The sequence below is a fragment of the Hippichthys cyanospilos genome, chromosome 4 (genome assembly GCF_059441005.1).
Source record: "Hippichthys cyanospilos isolate Australia breed blue-spotted pipefish chromosome 4, RoL_Hcya_1.0, whole genome shotgun sequence".
Lineage (NCBI taxonomy): Eukaryota > Metazoa > Chordata > Actinopteri > Syngnathiformes > Syngnathidae > Hippichthys > Hippichthys cyanospilos.
In genome coordinates, this window is record NC_142372.1 from 22,528,950 (window position 1) to 22,553,584 (window position 24,635).

A 24,635-nucleotide genomic window follows, 5' to 3' on the forward strand; every position below is an offset into this window, starting at 1 on the left:
AAACACAGTTACAATTAATTTGCTCTTAATTTGAAAAAAAAAGGCAGACTGTTCCTCACATTACATTAAAATAGATATGCTGACACCTGGAAAACACTTTTAAAATCCCACGTAGCCCCTGAAGTACTGTGACGTATCCCCAAAGGTATTCATACACCCATTGAAGAACCGCTGGCCTACATGATGTGGTTTTGGAGAAGAGTGTATCGAAATGCTAGGTTACAATAGTACATTATCCAGTGACAGGAATACCTGTCGACGGACAGACAGACAGACAGATAGACAGCTAGATCGATAGGCTTTTCTTTCATTACAATTAGAAGGGACCTCCAGTAAAAAAAAAAAAAACGATCCATACAATAATGTTAAATGCATCCTAACTAGTCTAAATGCAGAATTCAGTTCAATATTGCGCTAGTGGAATGTGAATGTGGAGGCATCCATGTGGCCTACGACTGTTGACTGAAAATTACATCACAGTTGTTCACCAATCACTGCGGACCTGTTTTTATGAGTTTGATTATGTGACGTGCACAAGCTGAGCCATGATTGGTTGTTACCTGAGGCCTGAGCAACTGTGATGTCATTTCCAGTCGGCTGAAAGAGGCAAAGCGTACGTCCCCTGAGATGAAGAAAAACGGGTGGATTTTGCTGCCTAAGTAATATTCAGAATCAAAATTCCGTGTTCAGACCAGTAGGGTCTTATAAAACATTTAGTAAAGATTTTGTTGTTGTTGGTTTTTTTTTTTACTGAATTTCCCCTTTAGATGATTCGTGTTTTATTTTCATAAATAGGCTTCCCAAATATTATGTTGAAAAAAAAAAGTTTCTTATCATATCATGAACAGAATTGCATCCTGCTTTATTAACAGCTTTTATGTTTGTGACACAAGTGTCCAAGTTGACACACTACCGCTATTGTATCTTCTAGACGCCCACAGGTTCCAGTTGTCATGCACCACCCATGCAGTGGGATTTCCTCCAAAGAGGATACCCCCCCCCCCCCCAACCAACCCACCCACGAAAAAAATAAATTGATAAAAAAAAAAAAAAAAGAGTCAAAAGCCATTTAAACCACACGAATGACACAGACACTTTAAGAAAGTTTTGCATGCTGGCATCGACTCAAGCGAATCTCACCTATTACTCATGTTGCTTAGTACATTTGGGGCATGGCTTGCAAGCACAGCGCCTCGTCACTGCATAACAATCAGATGGCTCGCTGTTGGCACCGCAACTGATGGAATTTTACTCCAAACACATATCGCCTTTGAACTTCCCCATAATCCCCATCCAAAAGTATTGTTCCGAGGTTTCAAACTGAGTAGAACTCTTCCGCAGAGAATTGGGGGAAATTTCGTTCATATCTGTGAGAGAGGCAACGTAAGTATGATTTGGCTCTGAGCAAGCAACAAGTTACACGGGAAGCAAGGGGGCTAACAGACGGAATGTTGACGTTAATTGTGCAAGCGCAATAGGCCTACGGGGGACATTTGTTCCACAAGTTGGCTGAGCTCGCCGCTCGATTGCGTGTTGAAAGCCGCGAGCCAGTCAAGGATCCCCCCCATTCAGGAAATTGTCCCCGTCATAAAGTTGCTGCATGCTTGCCGGGGCTTATTTCAATCACGTAAGAGCCCCTATAATGGCGTTGTCCGGGCGAGGGTGTTACGTCTGTGTGTGCAAGCTTCTCTCTGACAAGTCGGTCTTGTTGATTATTTGCCTTTTCCCGTAGAGCCACCAAGGTTGTCGGATTTTTTTTTTCTGCCTAAGAGAGTTTAAGCACGGCGATATTGCGAAGGGTTATTAGATTCATAAGTCAGCGAAGTGGTGGGCGATCTACTGAGCACAGCAGAACTTCTCATATGATGACTTCAAACAAGACACATTACCTACCAGCATCTGTTGGAGTGAGTGGATATTAAGACACTTCTATCTCCAGGACAGCGTAGGGGGGGAACATGGTAAGTAAGCGTATGGGAACACAGCATTCTATGGGTAAATAGTCGTGTTTGGTGTGTAAAGCTGCATTGCCGCCAGGGCTTGGATGGCTTCTACTTGACAAAGTCGCGACAGTACAGCGAGACTCGGTTTTGTGTTGAAGACTCATGTTGACAAAGCTTGTGAGGGGGAAAAAAAAGATTGTGTGGCGTTTTGGGGCTACACCGAGGCAGGTAAGGCAACCATGGAATACATGACAACGGCTGTGCGTGCGCTTATGCAAAGACTTCCAGGAGGGTCGTGCATGCTGCCATGCCGGGGCTTTATTATACATGCATGTACGGTCTTTTAAAGCAACACGTGCCACTTAAGTGAGACACTTGGAGCTCGGCTCGTTGGGTAGAGCCTACTATCTTTTATGAGGCGGATTTAAACAAGGCGCTTGGACCGGCGTTTGTGTGTGTGCGTGCGCGCGCGTGTGTGTTTATGTGTGTGTGTGTTTTGTTGGTTGGTTTGTTTTTATTCATTGGAGCCGCTATCTGGAAGGAAATGTCCACCCGACATGTGATCAAATATTAAGACGGTCGGTTTTGCAAGAGAGGGGAAATACACGTGACACGAGCAGCGGCAGATGTTTTTTTTTCGGTGTTGTTGTTTTTGGTTTTTGGTAAGTGGGCACTCAACAAAAGTATCCAGATATTTCCGTGCCCCCCTCACACTGTAGTTCCCCAAGCTGCGTGATGCTTTCAGCACATTGGACAGAGGCACAGGAGCCGTGCATGGACTAAACGCACACGGTGGACGCCAACTCTCTTTCCCCCCTTTTGCCAAACCTGGGATTGTTTTTTCAACTTTTGGTAAGCTTATTCTCAGGGAGCCTGATGCCTTTTGAACAACATTAAGAGGGAAAAAAGAATGCAAACGGGAGGGCTGGGAGGGGAAAGGGAAAGCAAGCGCATGTAATTTTTTTGTAGAGCTTTATCAAAGTTGAAACGTTAGGCTGGTGGGTTTTTTTTATTTTTTATTTTTTGCACTGCACATTTTCAATACCTTTAAGCCCTCCACACTGCGTTTAAACTTTGGGACATGCAAGCGTTGGTCGCGGAGATATAACCACGCACATAGTGGTTGTCAGCCCTTGTAAAGGTAAGAGCCCAATCCATTGTTTTCATATCACTTTTTTGTTGCCGTCGTCTTTGCGGGCTTATCTCCAACAAACTTGGGCTTTAAGCACAGCATGCCTCCTGCATCCTCGCCTGCATTGTCGGCATTAGTCACCGAAAGAACTCCAGCTAATCAAATGCCTGCACTTTAGGAACGAAAATGAAGGCTCGCGTGTCAGCCTGCAAATCTTGTGAAATGCCTTTATTGACTTCGATATATTTATTTAAAACGGGCTGTATCTTTTTTTTTTGGAGGGGAGCTGTGGAGTTTCCGAAGCTGCCTTGCTGCAAGACAATGTGCGTAATGGTTGCGTTATGCCTAATCATGCTCCCAATATGGGAACTAAGACGCTGCAGTGATCCAGTCATCCTGCTCCGTAACCGGAGGACTGATCCTTACGAGTATGCGTCTTTAGTAGTCGTGATAACACATGTGTGGGATACAAACGCTGCCACCACCCCCCTTCTTCGTGCTTATTTATCCATGCTTGCGCTGCTACATTCATGTTTTGGCTTGATGTCTGTGGATTCTGTTATCGGTCCAAATATAGCCCCACGCCCCCCCCCCCCCCCCCCGGCCCCCACCCTACCCCTCCCGTCATTGCCATCAAGTCACTTGTGTTTTTACTACGACCGCTCCACGGTTTCATTCATAAGGTGCTTTTCGCTTCACCTGCTCCCCCTACTACCCTCCTCGTTTTTTTCTTTTTTTTTTTTTTGGGGGGGGGGGGGGCATGCCACAACCACAGGCTGCACAGGAATAACACTCTAAAAATATATCAAACGCGTGAACATTCCCTTTTGTCGAACTTCTTTAGATTATTGCAAATGATTTGTTTCGTGTGAAATTGTTATAATTGTGGGCGTGGCCCGCGTACGTCACTGACAGATGTGATGGAGAGATAACATGTCTCCGTCTGCATGTCTTGCTTCAAAAATAAGGAATTCATATCATCGGACATTCCAACGAGCCCGATTGATTAATACTATCGCTACTTTAAAGTGTTTCGTTCCCTCGTGAAAATTGCTCGAGAAGCGTTGGATATTGTCTATTTCCACTCCCCATCTCAATCTCACTCCCTCGTCTGCATCTCTTTTCTTTTTTTCCTTCCTCCTCCTCCGGTCAAAGATTTAAGATGTTCTGATCCAAGACGAAGCAATTGCAAAGCGAGTAGAGAAAAGCCCCAACGCCCACAGTCAGTCCTGTTTTAATCAACAGTCATCTTTCACGCGGCTTGTGCTCCAAGAAATAAATGAATTTGCCCTCACGTTTTGTCGGTTTGTCTTTGAATAGGGCGGAAGTTGTCCGCGGGCGTCCTCGCGCATGTTAGTTGCCGGTGCAAAGCGTGCAGATCATATTGTGGTCATTAATCCTCATTTTAAACGATCGGAAAATCGCACATTAAGATTAGTAAAATAAGATTAGTAAAACGTCGTCAATAAATGCGGCATCGCGACAGTCACGTTTCGGATTCATTATAAAGCAAACATTGACTGCAATAAATAAATAAATACAAATAAAATACGAAACTGATTTTACTGTTTTTCAGCGTAACAAATTGTGACGTTTGAATGTCTTTTTGGCCATTATGCGACTTGTATTTTTGCATGCGGCGTATATGGCTGTGATTTAATTGCTTTAATAAAAATATATATACATATATAAACAAAAATGCGTGCATTTCTGGACGTGTTGCAAAATACTTTTTTTTCCGACTGAGACCTGGGATTATGGTGTGGGCGTGGGCGTGTTGGGTGGAGGAGGAGGGATGAGCGGAGGCGGGTTAGGAGGGGTCTGTGGGGTGGCACGACACACTTTGTATGTATGAAGGTTTTTTTATAGCACTTTTCTGCAATGTACGTCAGCGGATCAGTCCATAAATGGGGCTGCGCGCGAGTGTGTGCGGGCGTGCGTCTACGTACGCGCGCGGACGCACGCGTTATCTTTACTGAGAATCTCCTCTCGCTGTCCCTCTCTCTAGCTGCAGAGTTGTGGTGGGCGTCAAAATTCACATCAAATTGTTTCGATTGCCTTTACATTTAACCAAGACGCAACATTTTAGTTTAATTTCTCCAGCTGGCTTGCGCGTGGCCTTTTTCTTTTCCATCAGTTCGTGCTCATCCAATAGATTTGTTCAAATCACTTGTTTTTGTGGTTTTATATTTGTAATGACAAAGCCCCCCCCCCCCCCCCCCCCCCACCCCCACCCCATTGCTTCTTTTCCGGCCCGTTTCTTGTTAATTATTAAAAACAAGAAATAAAATAATTTAAAAAAAACGACGGCTCCTTGCTTCATGGCTCTTTCCTTCACATAATATAAATAAAAATGGGCTATCTATTATTTTCGGCTATTGATGGCGGAAATCTCCGCGCAGCAGCAGACGCACGTCACGATATATTTAGAGCAAGGAATAATCATCTTAATCATGATGGCAATGAAGGCTCCATCGCCCCGCCACCGCTGCCGCTTTTAGTCATCACCGTCATCACCTTCATCACCATCACCTCCATCCAATTAACAGGCTTGTTTAAACAAGTTCTGTCAAGAGGCGAGGCGTTGGATGCTCCGTGGTTCTTCAACGCGGCTACATTTTTTAAAATAAATATTTTAAAAAGAAGAAAATATAATGCAATGTAACGTGTCTGACACTGTGGGACGAAGAGGATCCACGGTGCAGCGTGCGCGTGCTCGATTCCAGTCAAGCCCCCACAGCATCACCGAATTCTCTCAACTCCATATTCTCATGCTGTCTTTTCTGATTTTTAGATTTCCTGCAGATTTTCGTTACATTTGAGCTACACACGCGCAGGTAGACAGACAGACAGACAGACAGACAGACAGATAGATAGATAGATAGATAGATAGATAGATAGATAGATAGATAGATAGATAGATAGATAGATAGATAGATAGATAGATAGATAGATAGATAGATAGATAGTTGTTAGTCAATTTCATGGCATAATACATGCACTTTCATTGCAGTGAATGCAAAGGTTATTGGATTGGCTGGGGTGGGGGAGGGGGGGCATACGCCATGCAAAGAGAGACAGAGAGCCTTATAGGGTTCAGTGTGCATTGCAGTCAGTGTCATTAAAGATACAAGGAAGTAGTATAAATGACCGGTGCCTCTTGCTCATTACTTTAATAAAGGTATTCTCATCACTGGAGAGATTGCATTACCTCCCGATTCCAGTGCCTGGTTTTATTAAAGAACCAGCGTTTACCTGTTTAAAAGGCGTCCCGAGTGGTCTGCATTCGCACCCTCCCTATTTGACGTCATCTAACCTTATACAAAGTGTTGTCTCAGCCCGGCTCGAGGGGTGTGTACTACTTTGATCCAAGTGCCCTCATCTCCTTCCTTCATCCCCGGTGAAAATAGCAATTTCTCAAATGCCATTTCCCTCTTGCCCATGTTACACAGTTCCTGTCTTGCAAAAGCTGGCAGGCTGCTGACTGGATTAAGCCATCAGCAGTGCATACTGTCAGTCCCTCTGCTTTTGTTCACAGAAACTGGATAAGAAAGGTAACACGCGTGTTTCTTTTCTGCAAAGACGTTAAGCAAGAGAGAAGTGTAAATGCAAATCACATGTTTGTAACATGGCTCGATTAAAACCTGAGCCATGCATGTACAGCCCCTGCTCCCCCAAAGACAAAAGATGTTCATCCATATGCCTCGGACAGTTTGAAGTCATTGTTCCTGAGAAATCTTAAACCGAAATCCAACACCACGGTACGGATGAAGTAGTGGCTTGGTTTTCAGGTCTCCAGGTTGCTTTTACACATGCATTAGGCCTCTGAGCTTGGAGCTCTGTTGCCTCCATTCATCACACATTATTTTTAATCCATTCAGAAAACTCGTCCCTTAAGTCTCTGACGCTGCATGCTTACAAGCCAAAAAGATTCCACTTGCTACACCGGTTTAGGTTTTTGCTGCATTTGCACAAGATGAGAGGGGAAAAAAAACGATGTTGTTATGACGGCTCCTAATGAGATGGCAAGTTATTTATTTATGAATTACTTGTTCGGAACATTGTGCATTTTTGAGTCCTCGCTGGAGTCAACTCCCTCAGTGATTGCTGGTGCAAGTCTTTGTCATCCAGAGCTCGCCCTCACCTGCGGGCCTTGGGGGAAGCCTACATCTATCTTTGCATGCCCCCGGGGGTGTTGGAGGTGGGGCCGACTCATTAGGCAGGTGTGAGCATCCACTCCAATATTGCTGCATGCCAAACAGGAGCTCCCCAGCACATAAACCAATGCAGGGGAGAAACCTGCTGGTCCTAGAACGAACAAATCGCACGGATGCTGTAACCCCTTTTCAGCTATCCAGTTTGAAACCCGTCAACATCCGCTCAGTATATTGTTAGCAAATGGGAGCTAGCTTTGTTAATATGGTCAAGAAGACGCGCTTGTTTGTGGTGGAGATGACTTGTTCTCGATTCCCGACGGAGATGCAGTGGGAAGAAAAAAAAAGCATGTTCCTCTTTTCCACGCAAATATGACTAAGGATCGAGTTGCTCATAAAATAATGCAGACTTCACGTTGACTCTAGCACGTCTCCGCGTTGGGTCACGACTTGCACGCTGACGCACAGCCTCGCAAGAAATCTGCCACCATGTTTGGTGGGCAAAACACGGAAGCGCGTGTTTGCTCTCTATATATGCACTGTAGAATTATATATAGTCAGGCATAATGGTGTGGGTGTGATGTGTACGAAATGCGCGTGAACAAAAAAGACGAGATGCGCAGTGAGGGCGCACTAATAGTTCCGCCTCAGGGCTGTTTAAACAGGAGTCGGAGGCGAGCAGTGAGCCAGCCAGCCTGCCAGTCGCTGGTCACATGTTGCAGCGTCATCGTGTAGTAAAGTTGCTCGACTTCCACATAGGCTCCCCATTCCAAGCTCCGCTGCTCTCTTGTCTTGGCTTCACCCCGCCACCGGCTTGCTCCTCCTTCTCCTCCTCTTCCACTACCTCTTCGTAAGCCGCCGCCGCTGCTGCTGCTGCGGCGGCATGCAGGCGACAACTTGGCTATCTCACACCATCTCCACCGGAGCCGTCCAGCCATGGGAGTGCATGACCTCATCCATGCAATTTCCACCATCAATAATTTAATGTATTTGCTCCAAACCTGAAGAGATAGCCCTAATCTTGTCAGGAGGGCACGCAGAGGAAAAGTATCGCGAAAGTCTAAATTACTCTGGGAGTTGGCCAGGACAGCCCAGATGATACTGTCCTGTTGAATGGTCTGTTTTACGACTGGGCAGCACAAGGTACGTTTCATTCGCAACTTTTTTTTTTTTGGTAGCTTTCCTGGATGATGCTGTTATTTACCCTACCCAGTGTGTTTTAGCTGGGAAAAAAAAGTTGTGGTTTGTGTGTTGTAGGTCTAAATTAGCCTCATCAAGTCTCGTTATCCTGTGGACAGGCTACGCTGCGGCCCCAGAGGGGGCATGTGTAATCTTATCCTGCCGTTCATTAATTAAAAAACGGACTTATTATGTTGATTGGGTTTCCGAAGGAGAGCGATGGCTCAGTAGAACATTAGACGCATGTACACTATACAGTATTAAGCAGCCCACCTAATTATCTTCTTGAGTGGTACAATCCAACGCACTTTTGTACATTTTGAAAACAGCTGCATTGAAAACCACGGAATGTGCAACTTTTTCACGTTTTCGGATGAATCAGACACATACCCCCGCCCCTAACAAGGTAGCCTTTTACTAACCAATATTTGTAAAAAGGACAAAAACATTTAGTTCACAGAAAGAAAGAAAAAACATTTGATGGACTCATCTCTCATGAAGTCTTAATGGGAAACCCGAGACCAAAGCAACATCGGCCACTTTGGTCCACTTCTTGGTGTTGTGTTTACATTGGGTGTCTTCAAATTACTGACTGACTGACTATCTATCTATCTATCTATCTATCTATCTATCTATCTATCTATCTATCTATCTATCTATCTATCTATCTATCTATCTATCTATCTGTCTATCTGTCTATCTGTCTGTCTGTCTATCTGTCTATCTGTCTATCTGTCTATCTGTCTATGACGGTAAAGCGCAAACTCGCTAAGATTTTACGGTCTCGGGCGCTCTCTAGTGTAAAACGTTGTAAACTGCACTGCTCCAATTTCAACGATTGTGCAGCAATCTCCGTGGCATTGAATTTGAAGCAGATCTAGCGTTGGTCAGCATACAGTCTGTTTTGTTGTTGTTGGGAGGGAACCCCACTACTTATGCCAGCACATCTCAGACAACTGCTGTTCGAATGCATGGCTTCAATGCGGCAGTTGAAAAGGATTGTCTCTGAGGCCAGGCGTAATTCCCCGTCAGTGCTCATAAAGTATATTGCTAAATATGCTCTGAAATGTTTTCAGATTAATACCATATCTCCGGGCTGCAATCTTCCACGTGTCAGTCATTACTATAGACGGCTTGATTAGCGTTTTACCGAGCCGTATTACGGAACACAAGGAGTTTCCTAAATGTAATATCAGGTGCGCATGTTTGTTTTCCACTGTTATTATAGCCGAACATTTGGCATTGAGTTCTGTGCGCATTGGACGTGACCAAACACGCTGCTTGGTAAACACTTCCACTTGGCGAGGTTGTTGAGGAGTTGTACAGTGTGCAAAACACTTTGACAGATAACAAATGTTGCTATACAGTCCAACTCAATGTTTTTTTCTCATTGAAGTTTTCGTAAGGGGGATAGATTCTGCCATTATGTACACTGAGGGTACATTAGCATCTGCTTAATAATCACAAAGAACGTGAGGCCTTTCATGAGCTTTAGAAACTTTTCGTCATCTGTGGTAAGAGTTATTGAGCCCTGTAATCCCCACCTGGCACAAAGAATAAATATGAGACCAAGTTACATATGGCTGCCTTACAGGCCGTGCCCTCAAAGCAGACCAACAGGTGGTCGTTGGGTGCGTGTGGATGTCCAGGAGGCCACGCGCTCACCTGCTCGCATTGTTCTGTGTGTGTGCTTCATGCTCGAGGTGTGTCACCACCAATAAAAGCATGTTTGAGCAGTGGTTATTAAGGCCTTTGTGTCCCTCCGCTGCATGTCATCTGTCTGGATGGAGGGACGGGTGAATGGATGAAAGGAATTGATGCCTTATAGCCAGACTTAATTACTGAGCCCAAATCAATACCCATAAGATAAAATAGAGGACAATCCAGGGGCAATTCTAGGGTCAGATGCTCAGGGGCACTCGTCTCCTGGCCAGGTGAAATATATTTCGACCTATAGGTCGAGTACCGTCTCATTCATTTTGTTTTTACATTCATGCACTTTTTGGTCACGACTCTTCAGCTTGTCCGAAGCACTGCTTTATTATTTAACAGCTACCTTCTCTCATTCCTATTCAATAAGAGGACACTGACGCTGTCTCTGACCACTCGAAACCTTTCCGAGCAAGAAAAAAAAAGTCAGCTAACAGCCTACTTCACAACATGAACATTGAGGTAAAATGTAATTCAACAACAATGAGACGTGGTGATAATAATAGTTATGGTTTAATCCAGAAACGTTTAATCTAGGTATTTATAATCCTGCCAGCTAACTATCCATTTAGATGCTAACCTTAGCCATATGTCTCTTATCTTATTTGATTGCATACTTAGAAAAACAAAACAATCTCTTCACCTTTAAGGAGGGTCTGGATTTGAATTTTAGGGTGAAACATGAATAACAAGCGTCCATGGATCAGTGAAGCCTCTAGAACAGTAGTTCTCAAATACCGCGGGGGTTACGTGAAGGCACCTCAAACGTCTGTGGCATTTCAACACGCCCTCTGCATGTTTTTACAGTTGTTTGGTGCAGTGAAAGAAATGGTATCTTTTTTTCTTTTTAAATTACAAACAAATTAATTGGAACTAGAAGCGTCTCATTGGTAAATTTGTGATAGTGATTCCTCTGCAAAATGTTGTATGTCATTTGTGTGTGTGTGTGTGTAAGTGTGTTTGTGTGTGTGGATTGGGGGGGGGGGGGGGGGGGGGGGGGGTTACATCAGTCACACATTTCTCCCACAGATGAGCCAGAAATAAAACAGATGATGTTACATGACTCTATCTTCTAAAGTTACTGAATAAAGTACTCCTTGAGATATTGCTTTAAATGTAGATCCAAAGTTTTAAAAAATCAGACACGGCTAGCACAGCACCGCTTGAAGTCATTTTGATATTTTGGTTGTTTGTTTTTCATCCAAAGGTGTTTTGCTGGTCAGGAGGTACAAGGCTCAAAAACATTTCATAAGATGTTCATCACGCTCATTGTGTCTAACGCACAAACGGCGTGAAAATCCTGCAGTGCACATAACATTTTCCTTCGCCGGTTGTATAATTTTGAGCCGGTCCCTCAGCAATTAAAAGATTCATTGGCTTTATTGCATTTTAACAGGATGTTGATTGAGAACATAAGCCATATTGATCAAGCTGATGGAAACAGGAAATCACAGAGATATAAATACAATCATTTGTTGTTCCCGGTGTGAGGGTACCTGGGGGAATTGCATGCAATTGCACGCTGTTGAGTGGCATTACCCCCAGCAACCTCCTCCTCTCCATTCTCCCCCCTGTGGAGACCTGGAAGAGACGTCATCTGTGGTTGTTATGCTGCGAAATGACGCTGCCACTCTCTCCACCCCCTGCTGCTGCAATATTACCCCTGTGGTCGGTTACGGAAGATGCAGCACTTTGTCTGCACCATTTCCAGCATGAAGTTTGACGCCTAACAGTAATCAGCCCTCCGCCTTCATTTCCTTGATGTGGAAGTGGAACAATTTGTGTGCAGTGCTGATAATAATATCAGCCTAAATGCATCCTACACGTAAAGCTTGTGACGGGCATCCATCCCGTAAACAGACAGGATTTTTTTTTTTTTTTTTTTTACTGTGCTGGGAAGGCCCACGTTCATCTTCGGAATGGAAGCCAAGCAATAATCAGGGGTTAATCTGTGTGCTTCAGCATATCATTACATTTCTTGAGTAGGGATTTACTCTTCGCGCCCATCTTCGTCCTCATTGTCGTTTTAATTGGCGAGGGGAAAGAACACCCTCAATCTCCTTCCAAGCCGGCCCCTCCCTATACATCCTCCTTGGAGCACACGCACATTGTGGAGGAGCGCGTCCCTGAGCTTGGGGAATGAGTGGCTCATTAAGAAGAAGGATGTGATATTCTGAATAGACTGGGAGACTCCCAGCACATCTATTTTTAGAGCAGATTTTTCTATGGCAGTCGTCGCTGTTGTTTAATTGCAGCCCCAGACACCAATTAAGAAGGAAACAAATGCGTTTAAAGCAGGGCTTGCTTCTTCTATATGGTAAAGGTCCACTCTGGGAGGAGGCTGTGTCTTTGGTCCCTATGTGTTCTCCTATAAGGTTGGGACGTGCACTAAGTCTAACCCTATTTTGTTTCTACATCGGCCCCTTTGGAATGCAGGTTGTTGGGTACACCGTTGTTTCTCTCTTCTTATTAAAAGTGTCATAATTATTCAGGACTTACATCATTGGCTTATGCGCAGTGTTGGAGTGACACCTAGCAGGGTTTAATCATCATGTCAGTGTAAAGATTGGCACCTCCCAGGGTAGCGAAGATGACACATTTTTGACTCATTCATATCCTGCTGGGTTCAGCCTGGAGACGTCTGGAGTCATCCACCTGCTCTCAGCAAAGTTCTCCTCACTTAGGAACAAAATCTGCTTTCCGGAGCTGGCCAAATGCGTCCCTCCCGAGATTTCAGCGTTCCCATGTTAGATAATCCCAAATTCTGCCTTCATTATTAGGTCTGATTCATTCACGCACGACCGTCGACGGCGCTATTTCTACCGGGCACCTATTGACATCAAATCCATTTTCGCTGGGCTGGCAGTGAAGGAATTAAACACGAAAACGTACACAAAACATACGCTTTGCGTCCATCGGAATGAAACGGGTTCGCTGTAAAATGGGGAAAACTCAGTCAAAGTGGTGAAAACACACCTCAAACGATCAACATCGGCATTTGAATCGGGTGTGTCGTCGGAGGAAAACGTCAAGAACATGCAGAATAACGGGCCACGAGGGCCCGATTTGGACATCCCTGATTTAGGATGATGTGACACGTTTGTGTGCTTTTGACACAAGAAAAAGGAACACATCCGGCATGACTCAAACAAATAAAAGGAGAAAAAACTTCAGCCAACGCACCTTAGTTTTGTTTTTGGAGCTCTGTGTTACTTTGCTGGCCACCGCGTGGTTCAAAAGACAGCTTCCGGATTCGCAACTTAATTTAAATGGATACTAAACGTATCGATCCATTTCGACCGTAAAAAAGTGAGAATTTGTTTATGATTATTTTGATAACTACAGTATTTTTCATCTGCAATGAACACTTTTAAAAAGGCATCTTCCACTAGCTGTACACTTAAGCGCATACAAAATGTCGTCTAAATATGATTATCCTTTCACGCGCCACACCTCCAAAAAGTCGTATCTCTTTTTGGGTAATCCCGCCTCCCGGAAAAAGAAAAAGAAAAGCAGCGGGGTTCGTTGCTGCCTCAGAGAGTTCTAAATAGTACAGTAAAAGTAGCACGCACAAAGAGCTTATCTGCAGTCACTCGCCATCTTTGGGATAACGGCGCGCTGTGATGTGGAGCACAGCTTCAGCGAAACGATGGCAACAAATGAGAATCAAAGGCGAGCCTCGCATATCAAACGGACGATCCCAGTTTACAAACGTTAGGAAAGCGCCGACAGGAGACGGCTGATATCGGTGCGACGGCAAGCATTTAATGAGCCTCCAAATATCAGGGGAGCCTTACGTGGCGCATTATGACTCACAAGGATGATCTAAGTGTATTGCAAAGGCTCTCCACTAACTAGCCGGGTGTCCCCGTCTTCCCCTCTTGTCTTTCTTTGTCCTTTCAGTTCCACCAGGTTAGAAGAGTGATGACCATCCTGTTCCTTACTATGGTTATTTCATACTTCAGTTGCATGAGAGCTGCGCCCCTGAGAGACGCCCCAGGCATGCAGGGCCATCGGACGGAAGGCTTCCTGGGCGCCGCCGCAACGGTCGCCAGAGGCCGGGGGACTCCACAGAGCGGTGGCGGGCCAGGCCAGCGTGAGATGTCCTCGCTCACAGACACCTTTGAGCAAGTGATTGAGGAGCTGCTGGAAGTGGAGGGGGAGGCAGAGGCGGCACACGTGGGACAGGGGGCGGATAAGAGCCAGGCGGGTGGGGGTCTCGCTTCGGCGGTGGCCACAGAGAGCAAGGATGTCGACGTGTACGACTCGCGGGTGGTCATCAGCAACCAAGTGCCTTTGGAGCCGCCGTTGCTCTTTCTCCTGGAGGAATACAAAAACTATCTGGATGCCGCCAACATGTCCATGAGGGTGCGGCGACACTCCGACCCCTCGCGACGCGGAGAGCTCAGCGTGTGTGACAGTATTAGCCAGTGGGTGACAGCGGTGGATAAAAAGACGGCGATAGACATGTCGGGGCAGACGGTTACCGTCATGGAAAAGGTTCCCGTCCCCAATGGCCAACTGAAGCAATACTTTTACGAGACCAAATGTAACCCCATGGGCTACACCAAGGACGGCTGCAGAGGAATAGACAAGCGACATTATAATTCCCAATGCAGGACAACCCAGTCCTACGTGCGAGCTCTCACTATGGATAGCAAAAAGAAGATTGGCTGGCGGTTTATAAGGATAGACACTTCCTGTGTATGCACATTGACCATTAAAAGAGGGAGATAGTGTATAAAATGTATAGATTTTATTGAAGAGTTTAAAAAAAGAGAATACAGAGAAAATATCTATTTGTATATATACATAACAGGGTAAATTATTCACTCAAATGAGAATTTTATGGACTGCATGTAAAAAAAAGATGAAGTTTATACAGTAAAAGTGATATAACAGTCTATTTATTGAACATATTCATGACCTTGTAAACGATTAAAAAAAATCTGATCAGTCATTTGCTCCCACTTTAAATTACTATGTCACGTTCCTCCAGACATTGTGATTTGTTTATGTTGCCAAGCTTGACAAAATGAAGTGGAAAAAAAAACAACGGGCAAGGAATGAGAGAGGACAGTTCCATCTTCAAAAGCTTGCATGCATGCATTGCTTCAATTGTGAATCGAGAAATTCTCCACTTACAAAAAAAAAAAAAATCATAAGAGGCTGACCAAAAAAATTTTCCGCCGACGTACTCGACGGACAACAACTTTCCTCTCAAGTAATTTATCTGTTTACTGTTCTAAACTTCTCAAGGTATAATGTTGGGATTACATACTTTGTCAAGGTGCTGTTGTCAAAGCTTTGCTGTTTATTTTTTTATTCCCACCAGAGAAAGATATATATTAGAAAAAAGTGTGTATATATATATATATATATATATATATATATATATATATATATTAATGAGACATGTTTCCGAGTTAATATTATTCATTTTGTATGTTGTGAAGTTGTTTGCAATATTAAACTGAAATATTTCAAGAAATAAAAATGACTATAGGCAACTGAAAAACAAAACCAATGTTGATAACGTTTCAAATCCTCCACTTTTCGTTATATGCACAAATCCCGAAGCACATAAATCACATCAGTCAACTGTCAAATTGACCAAGGAGTTGCGCAATAACCAAGCATACAGATTATATTTTGAGTGCGGTATTTCAAGTCGGGACTCACAAGGCGTACAAGTGTACTGATGAAACATGTCAGGAACCGAAGGCTACTTGCACCTTTGGTTTAGTCAGTATTTGAGAGGGGCAAACGGAGGAGATACAAAACAGCACTGGCGCACACATTCGCAAATGTTCACACGAACAGTCTTTTTAGTCACATGACATACACCACAATCCCACAATCAGAAATAATCCTCACTTTCACAAGAAAAGTGTCTGCACGTTCAAGTTTCGACTTGTGGAAAGTGGCTCGGGGTGCTCTTGACGCATACTTGAAGGCTTCGCCCACCCGCACATCTGCACACATTAAAGCCAACAGTTCAATGTTCGTGAATCCCATCATGACGTTTTCAACAAAAGATCAGTCATCAGGGCATTCAATGAGTCGTACAATCACAAAGATCTGAAAGAAACCGACTCGTCGGCTTTCTGAGGTGAAAGGTTGCCACGGCTTCGTTCCCTTCAACAGCTTTTGAAACCCGATTTGCTCTCACCTCTTTTCAACGCTACCGGTACATTCAAGATGACACATTGTTCACAATTTAGACTAGGGATTCCCCATAAACTGAGCAAAAATAACCCAGGTTGCTTGTGTGTGTTGCACGCAACACTCCCACCTCATTTTGCTTCATCCGCGCCCGTTTAAAGGTAAGTGGAAACGCCGAAGAGGATTGCAACTTGCCCTTTGAAATTTGGGACGCTGCTGAAGAAAATGTCAGTTTTTCACCCCACAAACTACATAAAATGTGCTGACAATTCACTTTGATTTCCTTTCATCCAACAAATTCGAAGAAGGATTCGTACCGCCGCTCAAAAGGTAATGACCAATTCAACTTTTTACATTCTTACGCAAATGTCTCACAACAGGCGCAGTTACTGACATGCTGTGAATGATATTGCCAATACCAACACAATGCAAAAGTTTCATGGTATGAATCCCAGAGGGACGGTTCAGGTTCGTCAGCCAAAGCCTTGGAAGTGTGAGATCCCCACCTACAAATGTGCTCCAGTGATCCTTTGAATAACTGAGCAAGGCTTAGAAAAGAATCCAAATTTCCTATAAGAGCTTGGTGGTTAATTATATTCAAGCGGGGAATATGTTTCAGGTTTAAGAAGAACACACAAAAACACAGGGGTTTACCAAATAATAGGCAGTTTTGCTCAATAATAAAAACTGTTTCAAAAAAATCCATCAGGTAATTTGCAGGGTTAGGCATGCGCCATTTTGAGGAGGTAACAAAATAGTCTACTGTACTATACTATTTGAGTTTTTTTTATTTATTTTTTTAATGAAATTGTTGGTGCGTTTTGAATTTAATCAATGGAGTTAAATTGATCAATCATGACATTGTTGTGACGGCCGGCCATTAGAGGACACTAGGAGCTGCCTCACGACATTGAAAAAAAAAAAAAAAAAAAAAAAAAAAAAAAAATATATATATATATATATATATATATATATATATATATATATATATATATATATATATATATATATATATATATATATATATATATATATATATATTTATATATATGGCAACCTGTGTAATTATAAATATCAGTATTATACATATCGATGGGTAGATTAGTAAATGTTAATACTGTATAGTGGTTATGATTTGTTTTAAGGGTTTTTTTTTACTTTTGCTTTTTTTTGATGATGATGATGATGACAAAACTTCATTTTTGAACAAACAATTTAAAAAAAAACAGTATACAATGCCTTTTTTGCATAAAGAAACAATAATCATAATTTAACAAAAAACAGCAACAAAAAAGACAATAGCAACATGAGCAGTGATCTTCCCATAGGTTCAGAAGAGCAGTAGGGAGAAGTAAAAAACTTATATACTCCTACCCCCTATTTATTTAATAATATTCAGTCCATCTGACTAGAACAAATAAAACAAGGCAAAAGGAAAAGGATAGCAGACCGTCAAATCCCACAACATAACGCACAGCTACCCCCACAACAAGACACACTCAGCACTCCCGATGAGCCCCAAGGGATTCCAACTACCCACATGGCGCTCAGACAAAAAACAAGAACTATATGGAATGAAGATATAAGACTTTGCCGAAGAAATATATGATCCTATGCTAGTCCAAGAGACCCTTCCTCTTCTCTGTAACCTTTAAGTATTTCATTTTTATACCTTTCATTTCAAAGCTGATGGTTCCAGCAACAGGAGAGTATTTGAGTCGTACTCAAAGATAAAGATAGAAATTGATGAGCATTTTCATTTCCTATGTGATGAAATCCCTTCTCTTTTGCCTGTCGGTAAAACCTTATGCCACACTTAGTGCCGTTCACAAAGTAAGTAAACGACACGAAAAAAATAACAGAGAAATACATTCGTTCATATGAAGCGTTTAGTGAGTGGCAATCACTTTTGCCTATGGTGAGGAAGTGGCGTGTCAATTCACCGGATGGATTAATGTAGTTGCGCGGGTGCAAGTGAGTTTAAACGTGTTTGTATGTTCAAACTTACTTCCAAGTCAGTTTCAAACATCTTTGCCAGTCAAACGTTTACTCCACATTTGTCAGATCCATGTTTCTGTAATAGTCGTGACTGTTTTAGGCAGAAAGAGAAAACCAATGATAATGTTCTTTCAAAACCTCGTATAAGGTTAAAGTGGCACATGACATTCAGAAGAAAGGCCAAGGCCCATATCATATTTTAAACTTTCAATAGTTATAGCGATGAATTGCTCTCCATAGTTGATATATGACTAAACAGTAAATTACATTTGGCACATTGGTGATTTCTTATTAACTATGAGTTTTAAGTTACCGATATTTTTAACCAAGAATTGAAACGTCTTGTTGGCTGATGCTGCACGGTGTAGCTGCCTCACCCCCTTCATAACATTGTTCAATGCCGGCCAGCGACAAAACATCCATCCATCCATCATCCACTTATACTGAAATAAAAATGCAAAAAAGTGTCAAGAGACTGCCACACTGACACCCGTTCCTCCTTTCAAATCAGTTACGGGGGAAACCGTATTAATAACACCAGTTCTGCCCGCAAGTAAGAAGCGCTGCTGTTTACTTGACTGACTCGGTGCAAAATCTCTCCTCATCTCTGGAACCAAAGGAATGGGTAGGTTCTGTGTATTTACGTTTGCATAGAGGCATGTGATGTTTAAGCTACTCAGGCGCGGTGGTGCAGAGAGCGCAGGATAAGCAAGAAATGCTTGTATATGTATCAATCAAGAACAACATTGGTGGGTGTTTGGGGTGAAATATCAACATAGTAACATGGTTAAACTTTCCAAGAAGTTGAACTTCCATAAAACGGCCCCTTTAAAAGAGTTAATCGTTTTGGGGAATAGCGCTTTTTTTTCCGGTGCTTTTGAACGCACCTTGACACTGGCCGCTAGCCTAGCCTGCTAATTTAGCTAATCTGATTTATCGTCTTGAGAGCAGCCAGAGCACGTAACGTCAGCAAGGATTACTCATTTTCGTTCCCCTTCGCCGCCATTCAACGTAATATCCGCGTAACAACAAACAGCGTCTCGATAGGAAAATGGCGTCACTTGGGGAGCCTGTACGTCTGGAGAGAGGTAAAGTTAATTGGCTAGCTAGCGTAGCTTCGAAATGTTTGTGTCCATGGAAACATCTGATCTAAAAGTCACATTAGCCAAATACAAATGCTATTGCTAACTGCACTCCGAGATTGAAGATATGAAACTGTACTTCGCAAAGGGCTTCGTAGTTAGCATTTCGTTGCATCTGATTTGGAAAAAAAAGAAGTGTGCTTCGGTTTTAAGATAAACGTCGTCCTTCTAATTGCATTGTATCGCAGTTAATTTGGTGATGACGGAGCTGCCGGCCCAGTTTCATTGTAAAGACTAAGAATGTTCCATTCGGAATGCAACCTGTGTAATTATAAATAAACGATGGTTGGATTTCTACACGGAGATTGTGCAATCACCCCCTGGACCTTGTTAGCCACAAAAAGCCGGCATAACGTTAGCAACCCCTCCAGTATTGTAACCGCATAGACAGCTATGCAATTGTAGTAAATACATTTTTTTTTTTACACAATTCGCTTAAAGGTTAGTTCAACTTTGCCAAATAAATGCGTGTCTTAGCATTTGGGTGTTTAGTGTATTTGCTGGGGTGGTCGTGTATCAACTCAACTAATTTCTAGGTTGTTTTTTTTTTTTTTTGTAAATGTATGTCTTTTTTCTGGTCATCAGAATATATTATTTGTCTATGGGGGAAAAAGTCCAAAATGTTTTCTTCAGATTCTTGAACATACACACATATATATCTAATTTGAAATATTTTGTTTTATTGAGAGTATGTTTTTCTTCTGATGGCAATAGCAAGCGCACATACTAATATGTCGTGTATTCCTTTGTTCCGACCTCCTAAACAAATGACCCTAAGTGTATGGCAGTCACAGTAGAAAATGATCTCCCATCTTTTTTTTTTCTTCGGAAAGTGGTTTATTTAGTAATGTTTTGACTTTTTCTTCATTATTCTGATTCATTTTTCTAAAATTCAATAACTAGAAAAAGAGATAATTATTATAACTAACAGGAAATTGTGATAGGTGGTGGTGGGGGGCACGCTGAGCTGCTTGCCAGCCAATTGCAGGGCACACTGGGACAAACAACCATTCATGCACCCAATCACACCTAAGGACAATTTAAAGTGTCCAATACACCTACCATGCATGTTTTTGGAATGTGGGAGGAAGCGCGAGTGCCCTGAGAGAGCCCGTGCGGGCACTGGGAGAACATGCAAACCCCACACAGGGGGACCGAAGAGCGCCGGAATTCATCTTGGGACTCTGAACTGTGAGGCAGACATGCTAACCACTCTTCCATCTTGCCACCCTGCATTGTTATTATTAATTTACTTTACTCAAAAAACTCTTGAGTTTTCAAGTAAATGAAGTTTGTCCCTGTGACCATATACTCTCAAAACTGGTAGGGTCCTTGTGTCAGCATTTTAAAACGATCATCTTTAGTTTTGATTTGGTATGTGTGCTTTTTTCACAGATATTAACCGTGCCATTGAATTGCTTGACAAGCTTCAGAGAACAGGGGAGGTTCCTCCTCAAAAGCTACAGGCCCTGCAAAGGGTTTTACAGAGTGAATTCTGCAATGCTGTCAGAGAAGTAAGATACTTTGCACTATGATTGTTTTGAATAATTCAGTTGCTTTGGTTTCAGTTCACTTAGTCTTCGTCTCCGTTTGTTGATTTCAGTGGCATCACCTCAATCGAACATATACTGTATGTCTGGTAGCAGTAGTTAACAAATACTCCCATGGGAACTGTACATTTTCTTAGCCACTTGTCCTCCTGAGGGTAGCGGTGGATATACTGGAGACTACAGGCAATAGGCAGGGTACACTCTAAATAGAACAAATGTTCCCATTGGAAGTAATGTAAATGTTTTCGAGGTTCAAACTGTTGTAATCATAAAACCTTTATTGATGATAAGGGCAATGTTTAAATACGTTTTACAAAAGGACGTTAGTCAATACAGTTTCAGTTTTGACCTTTGGCTAATTTGTTTTTACAGGTGTATGAGCACGTGTACGAGACAGTGGACATTAACAGCAGTCCTGAAGTCAGAGCAAATGCTACTGCAAAGGTGCAAACATACAGTAGTCACTGTGTGTTAGAATGCAATCCAAGTATTAACAAAGAAACTCTGAATGTATAGGCGACCGTGGCAGCTTTTGCGGCAAGTGAGGGACACTCGCACCCACGTGTGGTGGAACTTCCCAAAACAGAAGAAGGCCTGGGGTTCAACATAATGGGTGGAAAGGAGCAAAACTCTCCAATTTACATATCACGTATCATACCAGGAGGCATCGCCGACCGACATGGTGGCCTAAAGAGAGGTGATCAACTTTTGTCAGTCAACGGGGTGGTAAGTTCTTTCTTTTTAAAGTCAGTCTCATTGTCTCAGCTGTAGCATTCATTTTGTCCTACGATGGTAATACAGCCACAGATTTTTTTATGGTCGTTGTCCTGTCGAAAGGTAAATAATCAGCAAAGTCTGAGGTCGCGCGCAACCTGTAAAAACTTTCTTTCTAGAATATCTTTGTACTTGGCCACATTATTGTCTTTTCATTAAGAGGAGAGTTTTCCGTTGGGCCACTGCCATAAAGACCTGACTGGTGGAGGGCTTCAATGATACTTGACTTTGTTGAAATTTCTCCCATCTCCCTACAGTAGCCTTTGTGATGACCACAAGTGTATCTGGTAAACACTGTCCTGCAGAGAACTCGATCCTCTTGCGCAAATGTGCGGGGACATTGACGGAGGCACAAATGCTTGTTGGAGCAAACATTTGTGCACCTTTATTACTTTGCCAAAACCCCAAAATGGAGCGCACTGGACAGTGTATGTTTATAAAGTTCAACAGCTCTTTTTTTTTTTTTTTTTTTTTCCCTCCCAGAGCGTGGAAGGTGAGCACCACGAGAAAGCTGTGGAACTACTTAAAGCAGCTCAGGGCACTGTGAAGTTGGTAGTGAGGTACACCCCAAAAGTCCTGGAAGAGATGGAGTCACGTTTTGAGAAAATGAGGTCAGCGAAGCGTCGGCAGCAGAACAACTATCCCCAGTAGGGTTGTTTCATGTCGACGCCAGTTCTTACGGCACTCCTCCAGCCTTCAGGCCATCTGTTCTGGTCTCTTTCTTATATTTCAACTGAAATACATTCTAACCTATACACACAAACAGAGATTTAGTTGGTCCGCACAGAATTATGTGTTTTACTGTGTTTATGCACTTAAATATTCACCCGCGGCTACGGTCATGGATGCCACAGCTAACGCATCAGCACATGTTGCCTCTTGTCAGCCATTTCTGTCACCAGGGCAACAGATTCAGGCTCATATTTTATATTACAATGGCCGTGTCATTGAAAATCTGCATGGATAGAAGATTGCCTATTCAAAATGTCAGATTTTGTCCTATTTAAGGTTTCAGAATGATTTCCTTCCCACCAACTGGCTTGTCCAGTCTAACAGCTGCTCGTGCAGTGCAAACACTCATAGTCCTCGTATTGCGAATGCTCTGCTGTTTTGTTTTTGATACAGCTGATAATTGTCAGGACAGCTCACTCACATCTTCCTTACTTTAGATGTGGCAGTTTGAATGGTATTTTTTACGACACACGTTTAACAATGAAAGTTTCCAACATTGTTACAAGGGGATTCATTGATTGTTCATTGTACTTTTAATGATACAATAAGCCTGTTTGCTCTTGTAACTGTGCAAAATAAAAGAAGCGGATATTTATGAGGAAAGAGTAAATATGTTTTACAGCATGGTCTTGAGGTTTGGTGTAATGAATGTCTCCCTATTCATCTGAACAATATGTTTGCTATTTTCAAGCCAAAACGGCAAGCTCTTGATCACGCAACAAACAGGCTTGTGATAACGCACATACAACACTCCAGGATTTGAGCTCATTTATGTAGTCCGTAACGCACAGCATCAGACCACTAAACAGCTTTGCATTACAACACAGTCTCGCTGAGAATTATTTATGACTCACCTTTAGCATTTTTGCCATCGGATGAATAATCCTTGCCTCTAATACACTGTAATGTGTACGAATGCAACATCGGTAGTTTTTCCATAAATCACAGAGACGGTAATTTCGTCATGTCCTGTAATGTTAGTAACTATTGATTGTTTTCAAAAGAAGTCTCCGTGCTACCGTGATGAGTTAGTGTGCCCTTTCAACCAAACAAGTTTTCATATTTTCTAGCGGAATATTAAACACAAGGTAGTTATTTTGAAGCGCCATGGTTTGTTTTTTTTCAGTGAAGGAAAATGATTGTAACGACTTGGATGGTGTGTGATTTTGATGTCCACGTGTAGCGCAAATAATAATGACGCTAGTTTGCTAAACTGTTCAAATAAGTATGGAAGTCTGGCTCGCAAGAACACAATGAAAATATTCACAGCAATCTATGCAAAGTGTTTTAAAAGACAGGGGATGATTATCCTCAATTGCTGCAAAATAGTTTGTTTTAATGGAGAATTTCAAATCGAGAATGTGTCACATGCTGTGCCGAGTTGAATTTGAAGCATTCGTTCAACTAACACAATGAAATATATTTGAGTAACAACACATTTTCTGAGAATTTCAGGGGCTAAACCCCTTCCATTTATTTATTTTATGTTTTTAACTACCCCCCTTGTTTTGTTCTAGTGTTACACCATTCCTTGCATGTCCTCACTTTAGTTGTTGGAATGTTAGACTACTTTGGCTTGTATGGTTTTATTCTTCAGCATGTTAGATTTCCTGCTCACACATTTTAACACACTGAATGTCACTGTCTGTTATCTGACGTTATTGTAAAATGTTGTGAATCAACTGAACTCTAGCCATTACGCAATCTTTCTCTTGGGACGGTCAATAGAGTATTTTTTATAATAGCTTTCTTTTGATATTTTTCTCAATTTTTGTAAGTGTTTTTGCTAAGAAAATAAATTATCTAGGGTCTGCGTGATTTGGTCTATGCTGGGTGTGTAGTAGGGCCATATTCTGGCAGCAATTTGGATGTCAGTACTCTTGAGGACAAACTGGCCTACAGTACATCACTGCTCCCTGTTGGGATCTCAACTGTTCTCTGTGCTCTCTCAGTTTCCAAAAGCAAACTTGCAGTTTGTCAAGCTTTTGATAATGTTTTGAAATATTTTAGTTGTGCTTGTTCTGCTTGTTTACCTGTAGATCGTGTAATGTTTGTGTTCTTTTTCTTATTTACGATGTTGTGTTCGTGTCTAATGTAAAATGTAGTAATAAAGGTGAAAGCTAAATAAATAAATAAAAGACTGATGTAATATTGAG

The 24,635-nt window shown here is 42.5% G+C and overlaps 2 protein-coding genes across 7 annotated transcripts; both read left to right on the forward strand.

The window, feature by feature from the left end:
* The first annotated feature begins 1,246 nt into the window (after window positions 1-1,246).
* Window positions 1,247-15,598, forward strand: bdnf (brain derived neurotrophic factor). Of its 6 annotated transcripts, none has more exons than XM_088414029.1 (2): window positions 1,247-1,383; window positions 14,022-15,598. In XM_088414029.1, exon 2 carries the CDS (start codon window positions 14,043-14,045, stop codon window positions 14,853-14,855), a length of 813 nt encoding a protein of 270 aa, XP_088270155.1. In that variant the 5' UTR covers window positions 1,247-1,383; window positions 14,022-14,042; the 3' UTR covers window positions 14,856-15,598. The 6 variants fall into 6 exon arrangements, with proteins under 6 accessions (XP_088270155.1, XP_088270152.1, XP_088270150.1 ...); XM_088414026.1 differs by lacking the exon at window positions 1,247-1,383 and adding an exon at window positions 1,494-1,961 and having other exon boundaries at window positions 14,022-15,597; XM_088414024.1 differs by lacking the exon at window positions 1,247-1,383 and adding an exon at window positions 2,042-2,171.
* A 3,560-nt stretch (window positions 15,599-19,158) lies between these two features.
* lin7c (lin-7 homolog C (C. elegans)) lies at window positions 19,159-24,628 on the forward strand. The gene is made up of 5 exons (XM_088413874.1): window positions 19,159-19,369; window positions 20,819-20,937; window positions 21,346-21,417; window positions 21,490-21,699; window positions 22,231-24,628. The coding sequence occupies exons 1-5, from the start codon at window positions 19,333-19,335 to the stop codon at window positions 22,396-22,398; spliced, it is 606 nt and encodes a 201-aa protein (XP_088270000.1). The 5' UTR covers window positions 19,159-19,332; the 3' UTR covers window positions 22,399-24,628.
* The last annotated feature ends 7 nt before the right edge of the window (window positions 24,629-24,635 follow it).